Source organism: Neolamprologus brichardi, chromosome 3 (assembly GCF_056152115.1).
Source record: "Neolamprologus brichardi isolate AB-2024 chromosome 3, ASM5615211v1, whole genome shotgun sequence".
Taxonomy (NCBI): Eukaryota; Metazoa; Chordata; class Actinopteri; order Cichliformes; family Cichlidae; genus Neolamprologus; species Neolamprologus brichardi.
The window spans coordinates 52,008,017-52,030,762 of NC_142106.1; the positions used below are offsets into that span (position 1 = coordinate 52,008,017).

General features: G+C 40.8%; 2 protein-coding genes across 2 annotated transcripts in view; one reads left to right on the plus strand and one right to left on the minus strand.

Moving 5' to 3' along the window:
• Positions 1-22,746, minus strand: part of LOC148105774 (NACHT, LRR and PYD domains-containing protein 12-like) — a 121,871-nt gene that overhangs the window by 30,005 nt on the left and 69,120 nt on the right. The window contains exons 6-7 of the mRNA XM_087838943.1: positions 15,473-15,649; positions 13,516-13,521 (exon numbers count right to left, since the gene is read on the minus strand). Coding sequence (XP_087695069.1) covers positions 13,516-13,521; positions 15,473-15,649 — 183 coding nt within the window. The remainder of the gene's footprint in view (positions 1-13,515; positions 13,522-15,472; positions 15,650-22,746) is intronic.
• Positions 3,467-6,319, plus strand: LOC148105775 (uncharacterized). Its single transcript, XM_087839006.1, has 9 exons — positions 3,467-3,730; positions 3,828-4,003; positions 4,086-4,182; positions 4,505-4,861; positions 4,957-5,074; positions 5,149-5,240; positions 5,342-5,456; positions 5,819-5,920; positions 6,120-6,319. Exons 1-9 carry the CDS (start codon positions 3,467-3,469, stop codon positions 6,317-6,319), a joined length of 1,521 nt encoding a protein of 506 aa, XP_087695132.1.

Below are 22,746 nucleotides of genomic sequence, written 5' to 3' on the forward strand. Positions count from 1 at the left end.
TCTCTCTCTTGCTCGCTCTTTCACTCATGCCCCTCTGAAGAGGAAACACCTGGTTCTCATCAGTGCAGCCAGCATTTAAGCCAGGGAGTGGCTTCTACTCATTCCTGGATTGTTGTGTGTGACTCGCGTCAGTGCAGCCCGGCTCTGAGCAAGTTCTCTTTTGCTTCCCTGCGCAAAACCTCTGACGTGTGTTTCTTTCTGTACATCGATCCCCTGGACCCGACCCTGCATTCCCCGAGCGGATTCCTTTGTGTGAGTGTCTGGAGAGAGTGGTCACGATAGGAGAGAGTCAGAAGAGGAGCGAGTGTCTTTTCCCTACCTGGATTTCCCCAGAGCCTTTTTCCCTGTCACTGCTTTGTATATAGCACTACCCCCCTGCACTGTTTGTATATACACCTGGTGGAACTGTAATAAATACCATGCCTCTGAGTCCTGTGTGTGAGTCCTCCAGCGAACCGTGACAGTGAGCTGATTGTTGAGTTTCTGGTGTGTGAAGAAGTTTTAACATAGCACACATTTGATTACATGAGAAGAAATTCATTATGTGATGAGACAACAGGGTTATGTTGTGTGTTGTGTGGCTGATTGGATGAATGTTTGAGGCTGATGATTTGTCTTTTGTTGCAAAGTTGAACCTGTCAGTTAGGTTTGGTGTGATTTCCCCTCCTGGGATGAAGAAGACGTGTCATGACTTAACAAGGCCTTTCTTTTTTTTTTTCCTTTTTAATTTGTTACTTTCACAGTGCACTAAAAGTTTGTTGCTAAATCTCTGTCATTTAAAGCACATCTGAACATTTGAACAGGAAGAACTACACAACATGTTGTCGGGAATGGTTGCAAAGTGAGTTTCTCCAAAATTAAAATGGGCTCGGGAGAAAGCCACTTATTGGGACAATTAGGAAGTGAGTCCCTGTCTAAAAGGATTCAACGGTAATCCAGTTTAAATTCTTTTTCTTTTTTTGAAATGGCGTCATATTGCTGAGGGTGGAAACGAAATGTGACGATAGATTCCACTATCAGCACTGAATGAATAAATGAATAAAAAATAAGTGAAAAAAATGGGGAACTGACTGGACTGCTGAAAGCTGACAAGAGTTGACTGACTTGACTGACTTAACACCACTGTGCAAAGGTTAACCCCCACCCAGATGTGACAAAGGGGTGGATGTATTTCTGTGTGTGTCTTTTGTTGCAGGAGCAGGAGGAGACCAGAGGAGGAAACGTTGGGTCACATGACTGTGTGAACTCTGCAAATTTAAGCTTTTAGCTGTAAATTTTCTGTGTGTCTGTGAATTTACCAGCAGTGTGTTATTCATGATCCTGTATTACTCACAATGCAGAGGTTACTGTGAGAAAGTGTGTACACACCTGCGCAGCGCTAACATTTACATTACTTTTCTACAGCAGAGGGTTAATCATGTGATTTGATCATGTGATTTACAGCAGGACACAACTTAATAATGTTTTTCTACCACAGGATTACTGAGTTTTTGTGTGAAGGAAACTGTGTTCACAGGCTGTATGTTGGTGATGAAATTACACTGTGTTGTTGAGAAATGTGAATATTACAGTGGAGATGTGAATACAGTGTGAGAGACATACTGTGTTGAAACCAGTGTTACTTCTTTTACAGCAGAGTGTTAACTTTATGACCTTTTACAGCACCTCTGGAATCTGGTGACCCAGGCCTGACCTACGATGCTACTGCTAATGTTTCTCTAAGAGTGCTTGTAAAGGATTCAGCACAGACAGACAAGTGACAACTGAGCAGATGTGCAGGGTTATAGAATAGTTAAAATGGGGCTCATTATCTGACCACTATTGAGCTCATAGTGATGAAATAAGTGAGTGACAAACTTAAGGAAAGTCACTGATTACAATGTGGGATTAGGTTGAGATGATTGATGATTTGGAGCAAATTATGGCAAAAAAGTAGAGGTTTAATAATTTAGAATAAACCTGAAATAATACTTGTCTCTGTGATGCTGAATACTTTATTACTCTTATGAGCTGCAGGTGTTTGCAAATGTGAAGTTTGTTTTAACTTACAGGGTTTTGTCTACAGGCAAGGATACAGGCTCCGGGTGGAGCTGGGAGTTGAACAATCTTAACATTTAACCACTGACTGATGTTTCTTTGACACAGGGTTACAGGTTTGGAGTGAAGCTGCTTCAAGAGAAACCCTGGAGAATTTTTCAGAGAGAAAGTGCAACATTCTTGTGCATGTCTCATTGTGTGGAGTTGACACATGGCGAGAGCCGTGTGGCAAAAGAGGAGAGTCAATTTTTAACTTGCAGGTGTCGTGAGGTGCCATGAGAAGTTGCATGCCATGTGGTCAGTATTCTCACAACCATTCATTTTATCTCACAACTTGTTTTCACCAAAGAATTTCAGTAAGTAAATATTCTTCAATCTCTTTTTCCCCCCCAGTGTCTGCAGATCAGCATCAATGTCCACGTGAAGAACCTTGTTATGTTGCCAGTGTCAACCCAACAAAAGCTACTTTACCTTCTTTTATATATTGTGATTCCTTTTTTAAAGTTTACTTTTATATTTGTTGTTATAATTGAGTTAGGCAGGGCTTTTGTGCAGTCCTAAGAAACATACTGCCTAGAGTGTTTTTCACTTTGTGGAAGAGTTTCTTTATTTTTTTTCTGTTAGTGTGTGGAACTGAGGTGCTTCATCAGGAGCTCCTTCAGCTGTTGGAGGATGGAGAAGAGGACGCAGCCATGACTTGTGAGACGTCGTCTGAGTCAGCTGCTACTCACTGGGCGATCAGAAACATGGTGTCCTCGCAAAAGTGGAAAGAGGCCAGGCCTTGTCTTATAGACAATATGTTAGCTACTCTGGATCCACAGTCACACCGTGTGTGCCAGTGTGGCAAACAAGTAGTTGTGAGGTGTCTGGACTGACTGTCTCTTCCATTTCTTTGTGCTGACTGTGATATTGCAGTTCACACACGCTTTGTCCTGCACAACAGAGAGGCAGTAACAGGAGGGTTTTTGCAGCCTTCATCAGAGTTTCACAAGCCAATAGTTACGGTTTTTAAGTCCTATGCATTTCTTTCTATGTACTATGAGTGTGCTGTTATTGTATATTTATTGTGTATCATTTAATTTCCAATTCTTTTTATATATATTGTGTGTTTTAATGTTAGTTCGGCTGTTGCCTGTGCAAAGGCCAGACCATGTGTGTGACTGCCCAGCAGGTAACGTTGAGGTTTCACCCGGTGCAATTGTGGCTCTTGTAACCATAAATGGTAAGTTGCTCTTTTGTCACACAGTACATACACAATAGATGTGTTTGCAGGTTTTAGTGCAAATTGTACATTGCTACATTGTTTTGAATTACCCTCGGCCTGCAGTATATGTGGGTACCTGTCAAAGGTCATCTGGATTTACCAGACCGCTTTGAAAACAACATGAAATGTTCACAACATGAAAAAAATGAATGTCTTTGTTGAGCCATGACTGGATTTCTCCTTATCCTTCCTAAAGACCGTTATAACCTTGCACTGCCAGTGGTGAGCTGCACCAGCTGTGACCTAATGTGGTCCCCCTCAGTTAAGGACTTCCAGGGTAGTGGATATTGGCCTGGCACCTTAAATTTCTGCACCCTGTTTTCAATGGATGTCTTTCAGTCTTTCTATGACATTAAGAAGGCTGCACCAGGGATGTCACTTAAGGCATTTGTAAAAGTGCTGGATGAAAGAACAGCCCATTTTGGAAGGGTGAGTTTCTAAATTTGTCAAGTTTAAGGAAATTGTGCAAATCAATGTTTATGACGACTGTCCTTGAATATTCTGTTGTTTGTCCTCTATTTAAAAGACTGGCCGAATATCAGCTGATGCCTTCAGTAAAAGTTTCTTGGAGTGGAGTGCTGTAAAGTTTGAGGTGGACAGGATGTGCAAGGAGCCATGCTTTAGCTGCCCTGCCTGCACTCCAGACATGCTCGCCGTGTCAGTTGATGGAAACCGCAAGCTTTATCGCTTTCAATCAAATGCATTTTGTACATAAATCAAATATGGATTTGAACAAAAATTGTATTTTGATGTTTGTTTTCAAACAACTGTCACTGTGTTCGTTCAGCACTTCAGAGCAGGCGAACTTTGAAGGTGTCTTCATTGAAAAAGATGAGGAAGTTGCTGAGTTTGTGAAATACATCCAGAGACACACAAATGATGTAAGATACACAAATATATTAGTGCTGTCAGCGTTAATCTTGTTAAAATGACATTAACACCATAACCATATACACATACCTGTGTGTGTGGATACATATTTGGATGGGTGGATATTTATTTTGTTTTTCTCTTGGTGTTGTCGTAATACTATTTACTTGACTTTATCTTAATGCATACTTCATTTTGTCACCATGTGTATTTAAAAAAAATAAAAACATGGTTTTTATGAGGTGTTGTGTGAACGTGACTTAAGGCTCATTCAGCTATTTCTTTTGCATTTGTGTTAAAAAAGTTAATCACGTCGTGTCTTTGAGTGTATAGGTCCCAGGGAAAGGGTTGTGCGGATCTTCATCTTGGACTGCAGCAAAGGAGTCGACCAAAAAGTCCACTGGGAAGTTGGATGAAGAGGGCATGGAAATAGCTGTTTGTTTGCTGTTAGTCCTCCTAGCTGCATTGAACATGTTTCAAGGGGAGATCTTTGCTTACCCCCTTTTTCTCCAGAAGAAGTTGGCAGCTAGCATCCCAGGACATATTATGTTCCTTTGCTCCGATGTGGCCTGTAAATATTTCCCATATTTAACCAACGTGGCTCAGCAGTGCCCTGAGCTGAGGAACCTCTTGTCAATGCATCCTTTTCTCTCCATCATGCATGCAAAAGCTCACACTTGGATATGCGAGGTATACTGCAGCTTGTAGTCTTGGATACGTTTAAGACATTTTGTTATAAGGTTGAATGAATTCAGCAGTCATGTATTGTGACCTCCTTTCTATAGATCAAATGGGGAGGTGCGTTTCAGGATGGGGCCGGTTCTACAGTTGGAGAGGAGGTGGAACCAGTAAACAGTTTCCTGTCTAGGGCGGCCATCACAACGAAGTACATGTCTAAAGCAGGCGTGTGTCTGTGTGTGAGATTCCACTCAGTCTCCTGCTCATTCATTCTTATTTGTATACTAACTGAAATGCAGGGCGAACAGACATGCTGAGCCTCCTGGCTTTGGGCTGGAACAAAAGGAAATTGGAACAACTGGGCCGCACTTTGAGCCAGAGATATCTAAACGTCATTTTTTCAACACCCATTTTAATGTGTGTGGCAATGGGGGAAAAACACCAGTACTCTAAAAATGTCAATATGAATGACATTTATTAATGTATTCTTAGATCATAAGGATCCTTAGAGAACAAGTGGAGAGCCTGAATGCGAGCAGAAATGAGCTGGGAGTGGATGTCGACACACTGCAGCAATGGGTGGCCGATGTGCAGCAATGGGCTGAAGGTGAGTCTCAATATAATGCACTCGTGTATAACAACAGGACCCACCATGGCCTCATTAAAGAACTTAGAATTAAGATCTTTCTGACAGTGTCAACAAACAATGAAAAATAAGCCTTATAAAAGCACAATTGATGGCAGAGTTGTTGCGTTTGATCAAATTGGATTGGACCTGGGTTGAAGTGACGTCGTACTAGTTGGTTTTATAAACCTGAACACCAACATACTTGTTATCTCATGATAATGCAGCACATGAAGGCTCCAGATGTCTTATAATGAATATCATCAAGTCAGTGATTACAGAGTCCACTGTAGTTTGGTGACTGTTACTCATCCTGTATTCTGATTAATATTCCTCTCACTTAGAAACGGATCAAACTGATGGCAGCCTTGGAGCGTTGCAGGCACGAATAGAGGAGCTTGTCGTCATCATCAGAGTGCGAACACAAAGTCTTTACAGACAAAATGGTGTCACAGTTTCTTTGAAACGGACCGTTTGATGCTCAGTTTGTACAGCTTGTACAGCTACTTTGTAAACAGAATAAAATCAGATCCAGGTTTGATTAAGCTGGATGTGATTGGTTCTAGCAAACAAATTGATGAGTGTAGATTAAAATGTAAATATATGCATTATGTGAAGGTGTGAATTTTTTATGATTATTTACAGATAGCAACAAGAGGCGACACAGAATTCACAAGGTCATCTTAGATGAGAAGAAACGCTTGGCGGCTGCTGTTGACGACTACAACAAGCTCGCTGAACCAACAAAGCAAATCGTATCCAGTGATGCCCTCATCCAGACCGACGTTTGGCCCTGGCAGAGCACAAGTGAACGTAAGCTCTTGATTTCTAAATATCCTTTTTAAACAAACTCCCAGTATCTGAGCAGTAGTTGAATGTTTTGTTCTTGAATCATAATATGCTACTATGTTTTCCCATCTGATGGTTTTAAACTGTAGCTGCTGCTGACCTCCGGACAAAGAGAAAGGTCTTTGAGAAGGTGATGGCTGTGAGGCGCCTGAGAGAGGAGGAGATGATCCTTTGCAGGGAGATGCAGCATCACTGGACAGTGTTGTGAATGCGATCTGTGGTGTTGGGGACAATCTCCTCAAACTGTAAGCACATCTTTTATTTATTTATACATTTGGTGATGAATTGATTGAAAATAATAGCAGATGCTAAAGTCTTTCTGGATATTTTACTTATATTTGGGTTGCTAGCTAACACTGCCTTCTCCCTTAAAAAAAAAGTTTAATTACATGATCCTAATTCCTTGTGTTTATGAGGTGAGGTTTTTTGTTTGATTGTTTGTTTGTTTTACTTCTATTTAATAGTTTTGTTCTTTTTACAGCCTCCCTTGTTGGCATGTCGGAGGATGCACAGAAAGGACTCCATAGCCTGGTTTAAAAACAACAAAGTGAACTGAAAGCTGAAATGCTCAAAGTAAAGGACGTGTACAAGAGAATCCTCAGCCACCAACCACTCCTGGAAGTGGACTCGGAGGAGGACGAGGACATTCCAGACGATGCCGCTGAGAGTGATTGAGCACTTGACTGATTGTGTCATCATTGATGTTATGTTTGGTAAAATAAAATGTTAATCACATCTGTTTAATGTGATTTTTATCATGTCTGTTTTAGAAATTGCTTATCAACAGACATTTTACATGTTGAGAAGAAAAATGTAATTCCCTTGGTGCAGTTGTTTACCCTGAATCATTCTTTCCCATCTAATTTAATGACTAGTGTATATGTTCAGATACAATAACATAATTTAATTCATGGGATGCTCAAATTATCACAAAATTTAAAAGCACCAGGCAGCACACTCACAAGGAAATTTTTTGTTCAGTGTTTTGTTGAAGAAATCAACAAGTACAACTGAGATGTTTGCTGTAGTGGTGTGTTTGTTAAGAAACATGCCAGCACACTGGTGAACTGACAGTCCCAGAATGCACCCGAGCCCGTGACTCACCCCAGAACAATAAAATTAATTATCTAGAAAGACAACCGTGATCAAAGACAAGTAAAAGAGTAGAAAACAAAAGATAAGGAAAGGTACTGTGGGGTGGGAAAGAAAGGCCAGAGCTGTGCAAAATGACCTCCAGCAGGCCACAAATATGCACGTCTGCTCAAACGGTCAGATACTGACTCCATGAGGGTGGTATGAGGGCTCGACGTCCACAGGTGGGGGTTGTGCTTACAGCCCAACACCGTGCAGGATGTTTGGCATTTGCCAGAGAACACCAAGATTGGCAACTTTGCCACTGGCGCCCTGTGCTCTTCACAGATGAAAGCAAGTTCACACTAAGTACTTGTGACAGAGTCTGGAGACATATTGGAGAACCTTCTGCTGCCTGAAACATCCTCCAGCATAATGGTTGGGCAGTTGGTCACTAATGGTGTGGGGTAGCATTTCTTTGGGGGACCGCACAGCCCTCCATGTGCTCGGCAGAGGTAGCCTGACTGCCATTAGGTGCTGAAATTAGATCCTCAGACCCCTTGAGAGACTATATGCTGGTGCGGGTGGCCCTGGGTTCCTCCTAATGCAAGACAACGCTAGACCTCATGTGGCTGGAGTGTGTCAGCAGTTCCTGCAAGATGAAGGTATTGATGCTGTGGACTGGCCCGCCCATTCCCCAGACCTGAATCCATTTGAGGACATCTGGGACATCATGTCTCACTCCATGCACCAACTGCACCACAGACTGTCCAGGACTTGGCAGATGCTTTAGTCCTGGAGTCTGGGAGGAGCTCCATCAGGAGACCATCTGCCACTTCATCAGGAGCATGCCCAGGTGTTGTAGTGAGGTCATACAGGCATGTGGAGGCCACACAGACTACAGAGCCTCATTTTGACGTGTTTTAAGGACATTACATCAAACCCGATCAATGATTCTGTATTGCACTGATCAAGGAACCAACCCAATAGGAGCTAAAGGCATCCTCTTCACATTACTTAACATAGTAAGTTTATACTATGTTTAATGTGCATTTTCTTCATCAGTTTAGAACATAACATGTTAGCGCTCCCTGGTTCTTTTTGGAGACAGATCCTGAGACAGCAGGCAGCTTTGGAGAACTCATGCCAGCTGTGGTTATTAAGGAATACTTTGATTTAATATTGATTTCATGACAACTATCCTCAGGCACATATTCCTGGATATATACAATGACACGAGTAAACTCCCATTTTAGAATCATTGCCTTCTTTGATCTGACTTACTGCCTCAGACTTTGGACCTGTGTCCCCAAAACTACAAAAAATCCATGACACTGGGTAAGAGGCCTTGATCATGTTATAAGTGAGAGAGTTTGGTGTAAGAGTGGTTGAACATGCCAAATCAATCCACAACATGCTGCCATTCCCCAGCTGTAACCTGCATATGCATCAAACCAAAACCCAGTACCATAGCCACATGATAGACATACAGATGAGGGTAAAGGGCTGTGTCATGTTGCCAGATAGCTTCATCCCAAAAAAAAAAATCAACATTCTTCAAAAACAAAAGTTTGTGAATATTTGCTGTATTGCCAGGCCTAAACCAACCTGTTAAACTTATCAAATTATTGTCATAGATATGAACCTATTGATTGAAACAGAATAATCCATTCAAGCCTCCATCATCACCCAAGATCACTGTTAGTATTCAGATTATTTTATCTCTATTTTCCTCTAGAATGTTTTGAAAATCAGTATTTGTTCAATAGACTTTTTAAAAGTGTATTTTGATCCTATTGTTTACGCGTGTAATTGCATTTTTATTAAAATTTTGACAGGAAAACCCTCAATCAAATTGTATCTTTGGTATCTAATAATAATATTAACAATAAAAAAAATGTTACATATGCAACATGCACACAATAATGATGTGCAAACAAACAAGAAAAATAGAAAAAATAATAATACCCTGTATATAAAAACCACATATGACCACGACTCCAAATGTGCAATTGTCACTGCATCTAAACATGACAGATGACATATTACAAAACGGTAGAAACGTATAATATACAATATGTTGTGAAGCTGGTACTGGTGCAGTTAACTTTGCTTTAGGCTCCCATACACAGTACTGCTGACCCTAATCACCTCATACAAGATGTTACTTACTTTACGTGCAGTGCAGTATTACTTTAACTTGCAATATGTTATAACAGCCAAGTCACTTCTATATTCATGAGCATGTAGACAGTAATGTTGGCTGATATGTAAAACTATGAGATATCGAGTGCTGGGAAGATATTATTGATCGATCAGATTCATGAATGTTTTAGGTACTTAAAGCATCTTTCTTTCAGCTTAACGAGTGAACCGTCAGCTCGTTCAAACACACGTTAAAGTCCGTTTGGCTCGACACCACCGAACAGAAGCAGCAATATAACATAGCTAACATTAACAGTGCAGTGAATCCTGCTTGTGCCGTGATATTCAGGACTGCAAACCGAGCAGCATCACTGACTTTCAGCTTGTTGTGTTTGTGGATATATGACTGACTTTAATTATCCATAAAATCATCACATTCTCTGTAAGATTAAGGTCGACTATTGAACAGCGTATATTTTAAAGTAAAGGCTTTAAAACCAAGTAAACGCTGAAAGTACAAACATCGCTAATGTCACATAACTTTGCCAACATGTGGCCAACAGTAATGTTTTAATGTTCTTCATTATTAAACATTTGCACATAAATAAGTGACATAATATTCAGTACTTACTTTAAAAGTTTACTCTACAGCCGCCCCTCTTCCGCTGTTTTTTTCGGCAAAAATTGGGATACAGCCCTTGCTGATTGTGACCTACACCCGTTTTCACACCTTGGCTCGTGTGATTAGGCAGAGGGTCAATAGGGAGTCCATGACCCTCTTAGGGGGACACTCACACGGGACCTAAACCTGGGATTCTCCACCAGTCGCTCTCAGAACTGAAGAAACTTCTTGGATAAAACGTCTTCAAGACACTTAAAGCAGTTCAGACGCTTTTCTTTCCCAGCTCCTCAGACTCTCCACCCTGTTAGCTTGGTTAAGCAGCCATGAAGAGTAGAAGGCCAAGTATGAGTTTCAAACAGTAAACACATTTATTTTTAAACCCTGCAAATAAACAACATTAACATCAAAAGTTTTACATTTCCTAAATTTATCCCACAATCTGAATATAACACCCACTTCCCTACATTTGATCCACTGTGTTAAATATGATTAAGAACAAAATGTAATCATTTGCAAATCCTATAAACCAGTATTTTAAATAAAGTGAGAAAATGTAACATTTAAAGAAAAATATTAGCCCATTTTGAATTTGATGGCAGCATCCTCTCTCCAAAAACTAAAGGCTTTGCGATGTTTAGTGCTGGACCATGTTGGTTAATGTGTAAACTTCTGAAACGTTCAACAGTTTCCATTTTGATTAACCTGACCAACATAGAACATAGAACACCTTTGAAGTGGACCTTGCACCACTAGTTTGGCACAACACCAGAGGCTGCCTCGGGTCTCTGCTCCTCCTGCCTCACCTTCTCTCATCCACCTGCTGCCTCTGTGGAAGCTCCTCCAAAGCCACCACCAAACAACTGACTTATTTTTACACATCGACCAGCATCCGGCCAATCCACCACCTTCCATCGTTTACACCGTTACAAAAAAATAAAAAAAACATCATCGGCCCATAAAAATTAAAATTCACCTTCGGTATGCCCGATGGCCAGTCCAGCTATGGTCGTGCCATCAGTTAACGCTTCACGTGGCAGCTGTGACACGCGTGCCCAGGGTTGCCGACCCCTGCTCTAAAGCATCTGATTTGGATTCCTGAGATCAAATATATTTTCCTTTGGGTTTGTTTTCTTCCCATTTGTGGCTTTAATGTAGTGTTACATCCTGTTTGTTTGCTTCCATCTGTATACATGTCCAGATTCACTGTTATGTTTCTATTCTTACATTGCTGTGTGATCACTGTTCCCTCTGCTAACTGATGTGACCTTTTGTATCTTACACTGATAATTGTCATATTTGTATCTGCGCTTAAAGATAAAAAGTTTTCCATGCTAAAACACAGCTCCACCTCCTGCAGTTCTCCCTCTGTACCACTAGATGTCTCTGTTATCTAAATGAAGACGTGCAGCACAGCAACAACAGCAGCGCTCAGATCACACGTGTCCTGTTATTATGTACAAAAGCATGAAACAGGTGAGACAGGTGGGATCAATATTAATTTTGTGGAAATATATGAAAAAGCAACAGAAGAGTGAAAACATTTCGTGTTTCTAGAAAGATCTTTCAGCTCATAGCTGCTCACAGACTGTATTTACAAGTGACAAACTGCAACTCTACAGTACATCTACAGTATATATCAAATATATTCTGTATTCAAATCTACTGAGTGATGTTTGAAAGTCTTTCCAGGTGAGTTTGATCCAGGAGGGTCTGAAGCCAGAGTCAGACAGAGACTGTGCAGAGACTGTAGAAGGACAGAGCAGCAGCAGAGCAGTCCAGATACACTGATGATCCTCTGTCAGATCCAGAGGGACACACAGGGATGATGCTGGACTCTACATTGTGTCTGACAGTGGAGCTGTTCTCAGAGCAGTTCACTCTGCAGCACTGACAATCATCTGCACTTCTTCTCATTCCTCTGTCAGTCACTGCTGGATGAAGCTCTCCTCTCCACCTCCCAGTAACATGGCCCAGTCAGAGCGTCTCTACACACAAGCTGCTGCTGCTTCAACCTCTCTGGATCATCAGGACACAGCTCCTCCTCTCTCAGCACACACACCGTCCTGTTTATTGCCATGGTTCCCACCTGCAGAGAGAAGAAGGAAGAGCAGAAGATATAAACGAGTGTTTCCAGAGACTCTTCATCAGCTGTCAGTCAGTGATGCAGCACATCCAGTATAAAGAGCAGCAGGGACTTCAGTGCTGGGACTGTACTAGGACTCATTGTTGCTTCACTTTTTCTAATCTTTGGATTTTTATTGAAGTTGATGAAAATGTTTTTCCCTCCTAGTTTGAGTTTGGACTTTCATTCATTAGAAGAACCTTGGTGTGTCCACTCTGAGCTCTGTAGGAACCCCAACAACAAGCCCAACAATCCAGATGGACGGTTCCAGCTGTTAACTGGAGGAATTCCATCCAAACATCTGCTCTCACTAAATTCTTCCTCACCTACAGACTGTGTTCTTCATTGCTTTAAACTTGGAAATGAATGCAGTCATTGGTCTGCGTGCTGCTTTGTTCAGAGAGCTGATTGGCTGTTGACAGTGTTTGATCAGAGCGTGTCAGCCGTTACTATGGTGACCATAAAGGTGACAAAAAGGAAGAAAAAGGAAGTGTTTGTGTCCAATCCTGAAGCCTGCCACCATTCTCCTCTCACAGCTTCACTGAGAAGCTGCAGCTTTACAGGAAACACTGGATCTTTGTTTCATACTGACTGTGTTTAGTACAATACTGCTGTCAGCACCACCCACTCACTCCATCACTCTACTCTACCTCAGAGTCTCCAGTCTGTAGTCTGGAATCTGCTGAAGATCAGACAGCTGCTTCACATCTGGATCCTTCAGGTTGTTCCAGCGCAGGTTCAGCTGTCTCAGATGGGAGGGGTTGGACTTCAGTGCTGCTGCCAGATAATCACAGCTGATCTTTGACAAACCACAGTTCATCAATCTGTATAAAGAATGAAAGATGTAAGTTTATTAGAGAAAGTGTGAGCTTGAAATCATTCAGTGTTTCATCATCTGTTCAGAGCTGAAGAAGGTTCAGAATGTAGAAGTTTAGAAAATGGAAACTCCAAACTGCTGAAGCCAACAGGAAGCAGCTTCAAACAGGAAACTGTGCAGAGTTTCAGACTATATGTCCTGATGCAGCCAGTTGGATTTTGGAGATTTGAATCTCTGTTCTGTGACTAAGTCCTTGAATCATTTCTTCCAGTTGGTCCAACAAAATTAAGTATTGGACATGTGTTGTGGCTCCATTAGGGGAGCTTCTAAATGTGATGTGATGGCCCCTCTGGGTCTATCAGGTCACAGGACTGAAGAGAGCTCAAACTGGGCACACAGTTGTTCCAGTCTGGACCAAAGACTCTATACTGGGACTGAAGGACTGCTTTGACTGCACCCACTGGGACTTTTTAAAGGCTCATGTTCTCACTTAGATCATCGATTTCTACTTACATTTCTTTCTGGGAAAATGGGGATTACTTTGAAAACAGGAAGCATTTTCCCCAATAAGCAGCCCTGGATTAGTAAATCACTCCAACATGTTCTCAGGCAGAAGAAGCTGTCTTGTTATGAGGGAGAGAAGAAAAAGATTGAGGCACAGAAACTTGTTAAAAGAGAGATAAAGCAGCTAAAATCAGGTGTAAAAGTAAAGCAGAGGATGAGCTGAATAAAGGACACTCAAGGCTGGCTTGGAAAGGAATGAAGTCCATGGTGGGGATGCAGAACAAGGAGCAAAGATGAATGTGATGCTGAATCAGCAGAAGACTTGGACTCATTTGATTCCAGCTTTGATATCATTGATTTCAATGAAGAGCTTTGTGATTGTAGCAAAGGGCTGGTAGCTCTGAGAGTCCCACTGATGAGGTGTTTGTGTGGAAATCTCTTAGTGGGACCAAAGAGAGAAAAGGCCCTGGTCCTGATGCTGTGGGAGGGAAATGATTGAAGTGTGCTGTGAGGAACTGACTGGGAGATTTTCACACATTTTCCAGTCCTCCTTGGAAAAACAGGAAGTTCCCAGCATATGGAAACAAAGGTTAAGAGTCCTATGGCACTCAGTGATGATGGTGCTGTGGCCCCACCACCTCCACCTCTTTGTAAAAAAACTAACTGTCATCTGAAGCTTCAAATGGAACTAAGACTTCCTCCACTAGGTGGCAGTGTCTGATGAGAAAGTGTTAGTGGAGCTGGCCTGGAGTCAGAAACAGGAAGATGCAGGATTTGGGCTGAAATGGCGAAAAGTGGTTAGCACTAGTGCCTTAAAGCAAGAAGGTTGTAGGTTGAAGCTTGTTGGCCTTTCTGTGGAGGTTGGATGTTCTCCCACAGTACAATGAAATGCTGCTTAGGTTCATTGGTGCTTCTAAATTGGCTGTAGGTGTGGATGTGAGAGAGTGCTTCTCTGTCTCTCTCTGTTGGCCCTGTGATGGACTGCTCACCTGTGCAGGTGGACCACGCCTCTTGCCCTATGACAGCTAGGGCACAGACTCCAGCCCTGTGAGCCTAAGCTGAATAATCAGTTAGCAAAAATGATCCATAGATGGCCTGAAATTACCCAGTTAGCAGTTTGGTAGATAGCTATGACATGCTAATCCCATCCAGCAGCTGTATTCTACCTGTAAGTTGATCGCTGCTGAGCCAAAGCACTTTTTCATATACAACTTACAACCTTTAATATAAACCTATTGGTCAGCATCTTATTAGCCTGCTGTTAGCTTCATTCCACAGAAAACTGAGAGAAACTAACAGAGTTGATAAAGAATAAAGAGAAATGTGCTGATTTAAAGCCTTTGAAGTGCTTCAGATGATCTCTGTCCACTTCTGTCCACTCATTCATTCATGTAAGCTTTCTAATGCAGCTTTGATCTTCACAGTATCTTTTATGAAACTCATTCTAACCCTGAATGTCAGATTGTTCCTCCTTCTCTTTCCCATCATTCATGCTGGCAGTGGAGGAGATTTGGATGTTGGACTGTGTTTTGGATGATGTGTTTATGTTTGTGTTGGAATGCTGTCTGTAAAGCAAACGCACATTTTGCTTTGGATTTCAATGTTAGACAGACTTTAAGGTGGAATGAAGAGTTGGAGAGTTTCACAGTGAATTATCCAGTGGAGGATTTTTCTTCATCTTTGAAGGTTTGAAATGTGAACATTGTTCTGCTGCAGTCAATGGACTAAACCAGAGAAGAAGAAAACAGACTTTACCATGAAGATCCTCAGTGTGGATCAGTATAATATCAGCCTGATGTCTGCAGTTTAGTGTCAGCACAACTTTCACATCATATTCATCTCAGCACAACTAAAACATGCTGACTGACCTCAGAGTTTCAAGTCCACATCCTGGACTCTCCAGGAAACCACACAGATGCTTCACTCCTGAATCCTGCAGGTTGTAGTTGGAGCTCAGGTCCAGCTCTCTCAGATGGGAGGGGTTGGACTTCAGCGCTGCTGCCAGATAATCACAGCTGATCTCTGACAAACCACAGCTTTCCAATCTGTATAAAGAATGAAAGATGTAAGTTTATTAGACAAAGTGTGAGCTTGAAATCATTCAGTGTTTCATCATCTGTTCAGAGCTGAAGAAGGTTCAGAATGTAGAAGTTTAGAAAATGGAAACTCCAAACAGCTGAAGCCAACAGGAAGCAGCTTCAAACAAACACAACAAGAGAAAAACCTGTGAATGTTTCACATTAAAGTCGTACATTTATCATAAAAACAGGACAAAGACTTGAAAAAGTCATGTTTTTCCTTCGAAGAACCACAAGGCTTCACTTTTAAAGGTGAAGTGTGAAAGAAATGGACATATTTGAAGTCCAACACCTTTTTCCAGTCACATTATTAAAGCAGACAAACTACAAGCTAATTTTCATTCCAACAAGTCATCTTCTGACCTGGACTAACAACACTGGTCTCTATGTGCAGCTGGCTGTGAGACCAGTGCTCAGGGAGCATCTACAAAGTGCAACACTGAAAGAACATCACACACTAATTTGCTTCCAGCACTTTCACACAAACATCTACTGTCATTATTGTCACCAAACTCTGTGGATCCTTTATTGCAAATTCAAGTGGGATCAAATGGTCAGACAAAAGAGGGTTTTGAGGAAATATGATGAAATGTTTTGTATAACCAGCAAGTTATTGAATCATTTTCCTCAGAAACCAAACAAAATGATTGACAAACATGTTTTTATCTGTTATCTGTCTGTCACCACTGAGAACCTAAATAATCCACAGACGTTCTGGAAAATCATTAAGTCTCTTTCAGTGAGTAAAAGCTCCCACACTCTACCCACCTATATTTTTAAGGTTTCTGTTCCTGTATATGATAGGAAGGAGATGATGAATTCCTTTAACAAGCATTTTATATCTTCTGGCTCTTTGTTTGACTCTCTAAACCCAGTCTCTGTAAAATCCGGCACAAACCTTCCGGTGTACACTGGTCAGCCATATAATTTTGTTCCTTTCTCTGTGCAGGAGGTCTGTAAAGCTCTTAAACTGTTAGATCCTAGAAAATCTCCAGGGCCAGACTTACTAGATCCTTACTTCTTGAAACTGGCAGCTGATTTTGTGGCAGAGCCTCTCACAACACTTTTCAACCTCACACCTGATACGAATAAAATTCCCTCAGTGTGGAAATCAGCTTTTGTTGTTCCTCTATTAAAAGGGGGTGACCCAGCAGTGTTAAATAATTACAGACCAATATCTAATCTTTCTGTGCTGGCCAGAGTTCTTGAATCTCTTGTGTGCGAGCAGTTAAAGGAGTTTTTACACACCAATGCCATTTTATCTCATTATCAATCAGGCTTTAGGAAGAATCACAGTACTATCACAGCTGCAATTAGAGTGGTAAATGATATTACTATTGCACTTGATAAAAAACAACACTGTGTATTCCTTTTTATGATTTGTCAAAAGCATTTGACACTTTTGATCATTGTATTTTAAAACTTAGACTCTTCCAGTCAGGACACTCTGAGAGAGCAGTGGATGGTTCTCAAACTACCTCAGTAACAGGACTCAGTGCAATAAATCTGACGGTCTATGTTCTGACTTTGTTACAGTGCACAACAGAGTGCCACAGGGTTCAGTATTAGGTCCCCTTCTATTTATCATTTACATAAACAATCGTAGTCTAAATGTGCCAGATGCAAACCTGCACTTCTATGCTGATGATACAGTTATTTACAGCTGTGGTTCAACGCTTGTCCAAGCCATTGACTCCTTGCAGAAAGCCTGTTCTGCTGTCCAGCACTCATTACTTCATCTTAAACTTGTTCTCACCGCAGACAAAACAAAGCTCATGCTGTTTTCTAAATCAAGGAATTTGGCCCAAACAATCACATCAGTAACCACTCTTGAAGGTAATAAAATAGAGTTGGTTCACACCTATAAATATCTAGGTATCTAGGGAATCTTAATTGATGACTCGCTCACCTTCAAACCACATTTAGAGAATCTTGTAAAAAATCTGAAGTTAAAACTGAGATTTTATTTTCAAAATAAGTTGTGTTTCTCTTTTAATTCAAAGAAGCGGCTTGTTGCTGCAACATTCTTGCCTGTGCTGGATTATGGTGATATTCTATATATGAATGCTTCTGCTCAATGTCTTCGAATGGTTGATATTGTGTATCGTGCTTCTCTGAGGTTCATCACTAACCATAAATTTCAGACTCACCACAGTGAGTTATACTCTCAGGTAGGATGGCCGGCTTTGGTAAGTCGGAGGAACTTTCATTTATACAGTTTTATATATAAGAAGATACTTGGGTTGTTGCCTTCCTATATATGTTCCCTGCTAGCAATGAAACATGCTGGTCGGTATTCTCTTCGTCCGCATGGTTACTTGTTGCTTTCTGTTACATTTGCCCGAACTGAACTTGGTAAAAGAGCTTTTGTCCATTTAGCACCCTCGGCTTGAAACAAACTGCAGAAGAAAAATGACTGAATTAATTTCATTAAGTGCTTTTAAATCTAAACTACGAATCCTTGAGGCCAAGTCCATAACATGCAACTGTTTGAATTAGTTTGATTGTCATTTTAACTGACCTTTTATTTTTAATTGAAATTTATTGAATTTTATTGAATTTTATTTTATTTGTATTCTTTCACTTATTGTTGCATGTGTGTTGTTGCTGCCTGTGTTTGAGTAATTTCTGTAACTGTGAGACACTTGCTGCTGCCTACCTTGGCCAGGTCTCCCTTGAAAAAGAGGTTTTTAATCTCAATGGGATCTTCCTGGTTAAATAAAGGTTTAATAAAAAACAAAAAATTTTTACAAACTCAGTGTTGGACTTGGATCAGCAGGATAAGCTGATGTTTAAAGGCATTTGAGTCTCGCTGTATGAGAGTCCAGTTATTACTCAATATTTATGGATGATGTTCTTTCAGTGTTGCACTTTGTAGACACTCCCTGAGCCTCACAGCCAGCTGCACATGGACCAGCTGACATTACCCAGCATTAGAGGCGGCTGTAAAAAAATGGATTTTCCTATTTAAATGGTTTTAATTTGAATAAAGCGATGTTGATTCATTCAATCCTGAATCGATTTTTAATATAAATGTATTTTGCCAGAATCTATGGTTAAAGCTCCCAAAAGTATTTCAACAACAACCAAACAGATAAAACAGTAAATGAGAGCAGCTAAACACACAAAGATGGAAACACAGAGCGTGGATCGTTCACTCGACGGCACGTACACGGACACGCCGTCGGGGCTGAAAGTGGACAGCTCACAGATCCTGAAGCTGCAGGTTTCATCTGTCTCCAACCAAAACTGACTGAACCAGCACCAAAAGAAGATCCAAACTACGCTTTACGTTTGATGAACATCGTCATGAATTCTCTCTGACTTTGATGTTTACTTCCTGCACAGCTCTCTCTCTCTCAGTGTACTTCAAGAACAGTTTACCTTCAAAAATCTGTTTTCTGCATTATTCACTGCTTATTACGCACCAGTCTGCTGTTGTGTTCACTGCTGTCGGCCTCCGAAAACAAAGCCTCATTTCTGCTGTTCAATTCTGAAGAAATTTAAACCTTTTAAAATGATGACAGATTACAAACTCTCAGCTGTGTCTGTAATCAAACCTCTGTAACTTTGCTTCCCTTCAGCAGCATCAGGTCATGTTCACATGTTGATTCATGGTTTGCTTCAGTTTTTGATCGACTGCAGAATATTTTGAAGGTTATCTGCTATAAAAAGCCAGAACAGGAAAATCTGCTTCATGTGTTTCTGTTTGATCCTCAGTGACTTTGACACAAAGGCCTCTGCTGTGATGATCACACCTCTGATCAAGTCTCACAGTGTCAGCTTTGTTTTTATACAAATGGATATGTGCTGATAAATGATCAGAATTATAATATTTCCCACTGTCTGCTGTGTGCCGTGACCTTTGACCTGCTAAAGACAGTCAGCTGTGGATTATTCATTGTTGTGTCTGATACTTAGAACTGTGAGGAAGAACACTACACAGTTAATCAGCGTCCCCTCTCTCTGAATCAGGAAAGGTGGGCAGGCTGCGTGTGGACCGCGGGCCATACGTTGAGTATCACTGTTTGAAATGTGAACATTGTTCTGCTGCAGTCAATGGACTAAACCAGAGAAGAAGAAAACAGACTTTACCATGAAGATCCTCAGTGTGGATCAGTATAATATCAGCCTGATGTCTGCAGTTTAGTGTCAGCAAAACTTTCACATCATATTAATCTCAGCACAACTAAAACATGCTGACTGACCTCAGAGTTTCTAGTCCACATCCTGGACTCTCCAGAAAACCACACAGATGCTTCACTCCTGAATCCTGCAGCTTGTAGTTGTCATCCAGGTCAAGCTCTCTGAGATGGGAGGGGTTGGACTTCAGTGCTGCTGCCAGATAATCACAGCTGATCACTGACAAATCCTAGCCCCTCAATCTGTATAAAGAATGAAAGATGTAAGTTTATTAGATAAAGTGTTAGCTTGAAATCATTCAGTGTTTCATCATCTGTTCAGAGCTGAAGTAGGTTCAGAATGTAGAAGTTTAGAAAATGGAAACTCCAAACAGCTGAAGCCAACAGGAAGCAGCTTCAAACAAACACAACAAGAGAAAAAACTCTGAATGTTTCACATGAAAGTTTTAAATTTATTATAAAAACAGGACAAAGACTTGAAAAAGTCGTGTTTTTCCTTCCAGGAACCACAAGGCTTCACTTTTAAAGGTGAAGTGCGAAAGAAATGGACATATTTGAAGTCCAACACCTTTTTCCAGTCACATTATTAAAGCAGACAAACTACAAGCTCATTTTCATTCCAACAAGTCATCTTCTGACCTGGACTAACAACACTGGTCTCTATGTGCAGCTGGCTGTGAGACCAGTGCTCAGGGAGCATCTACAAAGTGCAACACTGAAAGAACATCACACACTAATTTGCTTCCAGCACTTTCACACAAACATCTACTGTCATTATTGTCACCAAACTCTGTGGATCCTTTATTGCAAATTCAAATGGGATCAAATGGTCAGACAAATAAGGGTTATGAGGTAATATGATGAAATGTTGTGTATTAGCAGCAAGTTATTGAATCATTTTCCTCAGAACCCAAAAAAAAAATGACTGACAAAAATGTTTTTATCTGTTATCTGTCTGTCACCACTGAGAACCTAAATAATCCACAGAAGTTCTGGAAAATCATTAAGTCTCTTTCAGTGAGTAAAAGCTCCCACACTCTACCCACCTATATTTTTAAGGATTCTGTTCCTGTTTGTGATAGGAAGGAGATGATGAATTGCTTTAACAAGCATTTTATATCTTCTGGCTCTTTGTTTGACTCTCTGAACCCAGTCTCTGTAAAATCCGGCACAAACCTTCCGGTGTACACTGGTCAGCCATATAACTTTGTTCCTTTCTCTGTGCAGGAGGTCTGTAAAGCTCTTAAACTGTTAGATCCTAGAAAATCTCCAGGGCCAGACTTACTAGATCCTTACTTCTTGAAACTGGCAGCAGATTTTGTGGCAGAGCCTCTCACAACACTTTTCAACCTCACACTGTATACGAATAAAATTCCCGCAGTATGGAAATCAGCTTTTGTTGTTCCTCTATTAAAAGGGGGCGACCCAGCAGTGTTAACTCATTACAGACCAATATCTAATCTATCTGTGCTGGCCAGAGTTCTTGAATCTCTTGTGTGTGAGCAGTTAAAGGAGTTTTTACACACCAATGCCATTTTATCTGAATATCAATCAGGCTTTAGGAAGAATCACAGTACTATCACAGCTGCAATTAGAGTGGTAAATGATATTACTATTGCACTTGATAAAAAACAACACTGTGCATCCCTTTTTTTGATTTGTCAAAAACATTTGACACTGTTGATCATTGTATTTTAAAACTTAGACTCTTCCAGTCAGGACTCTCTGTGAGAGCAGTGGCATGGTTCTCAAACTACCTCAGTAACAGGACTCAGTGAATTAAATCTGACGGTCTATGTTCTGACTTTGTTACAGTGCACAACGGAGTGCCACAGGGTTCAGTATTAGGTCCCCTTCTATTTATCATTTACATAAACAATCTTAGTCTAAATGTGCCAGATGCAAACTTGCACTTCTATGCTGATGATACAGTTATTTACAGCTGTGGTTCAACTCTTGTCCAAGCCACTGACTCCTTGCAGAAAGCCTGTTCTGCTGTCCCGCACTCATTACTTCAGCTTAAACTTATTCTCAGCGCAGACAAAACAAAGCTCATGCTGTTTTCTAAATCAAGGAATTTGGCCCAAATAATCCCATCAGTAACCACTCTTGAAGGTAATAAAATAGAGTTGATTCACACCTATAAATATCTGGGAATCTTAATTGATGACTCGCTCACCTTCAAACCACATGTAGAGAATCTTGTAAAAAATCTGAAGTTAAAACTGAGATTTTATTTTCAAAATAAGTTGTGTTTCTCTTTTAATTCAAAGAAGCGGCTTGTTGCTGCAACATTCTTGCCTGTGCTGGATTATGGTGATATTCTATATATGAATGCTTCTGCTCAATGTCTTCAAATGGTTGATATTGTGTATCGTGCTTCTCTGAGGTTCATCACTAACCGTAAATTTCAGACTCACCACTGTGAGTTATACTCTCAGGTAGGATGGCCGGCTTTGGTAAGTCGGAGGAACTCTCATTTATACAGTTTTATATATAAGGCGATACTTGGGTTGTTGCCTTCCTATATATGTTCCCTGCTAGCAGTGAAACATGCTGGTCGGTATTCTCTTCGTCCGCATGGTTACTTGTTGCTTTCTGTTCCATTTGCCCGAACTGAACTTGGTAAAAGAGCTTTTGTCCATTTAGCACCCTCGGCTTGGAACAAACTGCAGAAGGAAAATGACTGAATTAATTTCATTAAGTGCTTTTAAATCTAAACTACGAATCCTTGAGGCCAAGTCCATAACATGCAACTGTTTGAATTAGATTGATTGTCATTTTAACTGACCTTTTATTTTTAATTGAAATTTATTGAATTTTATTTTATTTGTATTCTTTCACTTATTGTTGCATGTGTGTTGTTGCTGCCTGTGTTTGAGTAATTTCTGTAACTGTGAGACACTTGCTGCTGTCTATCTT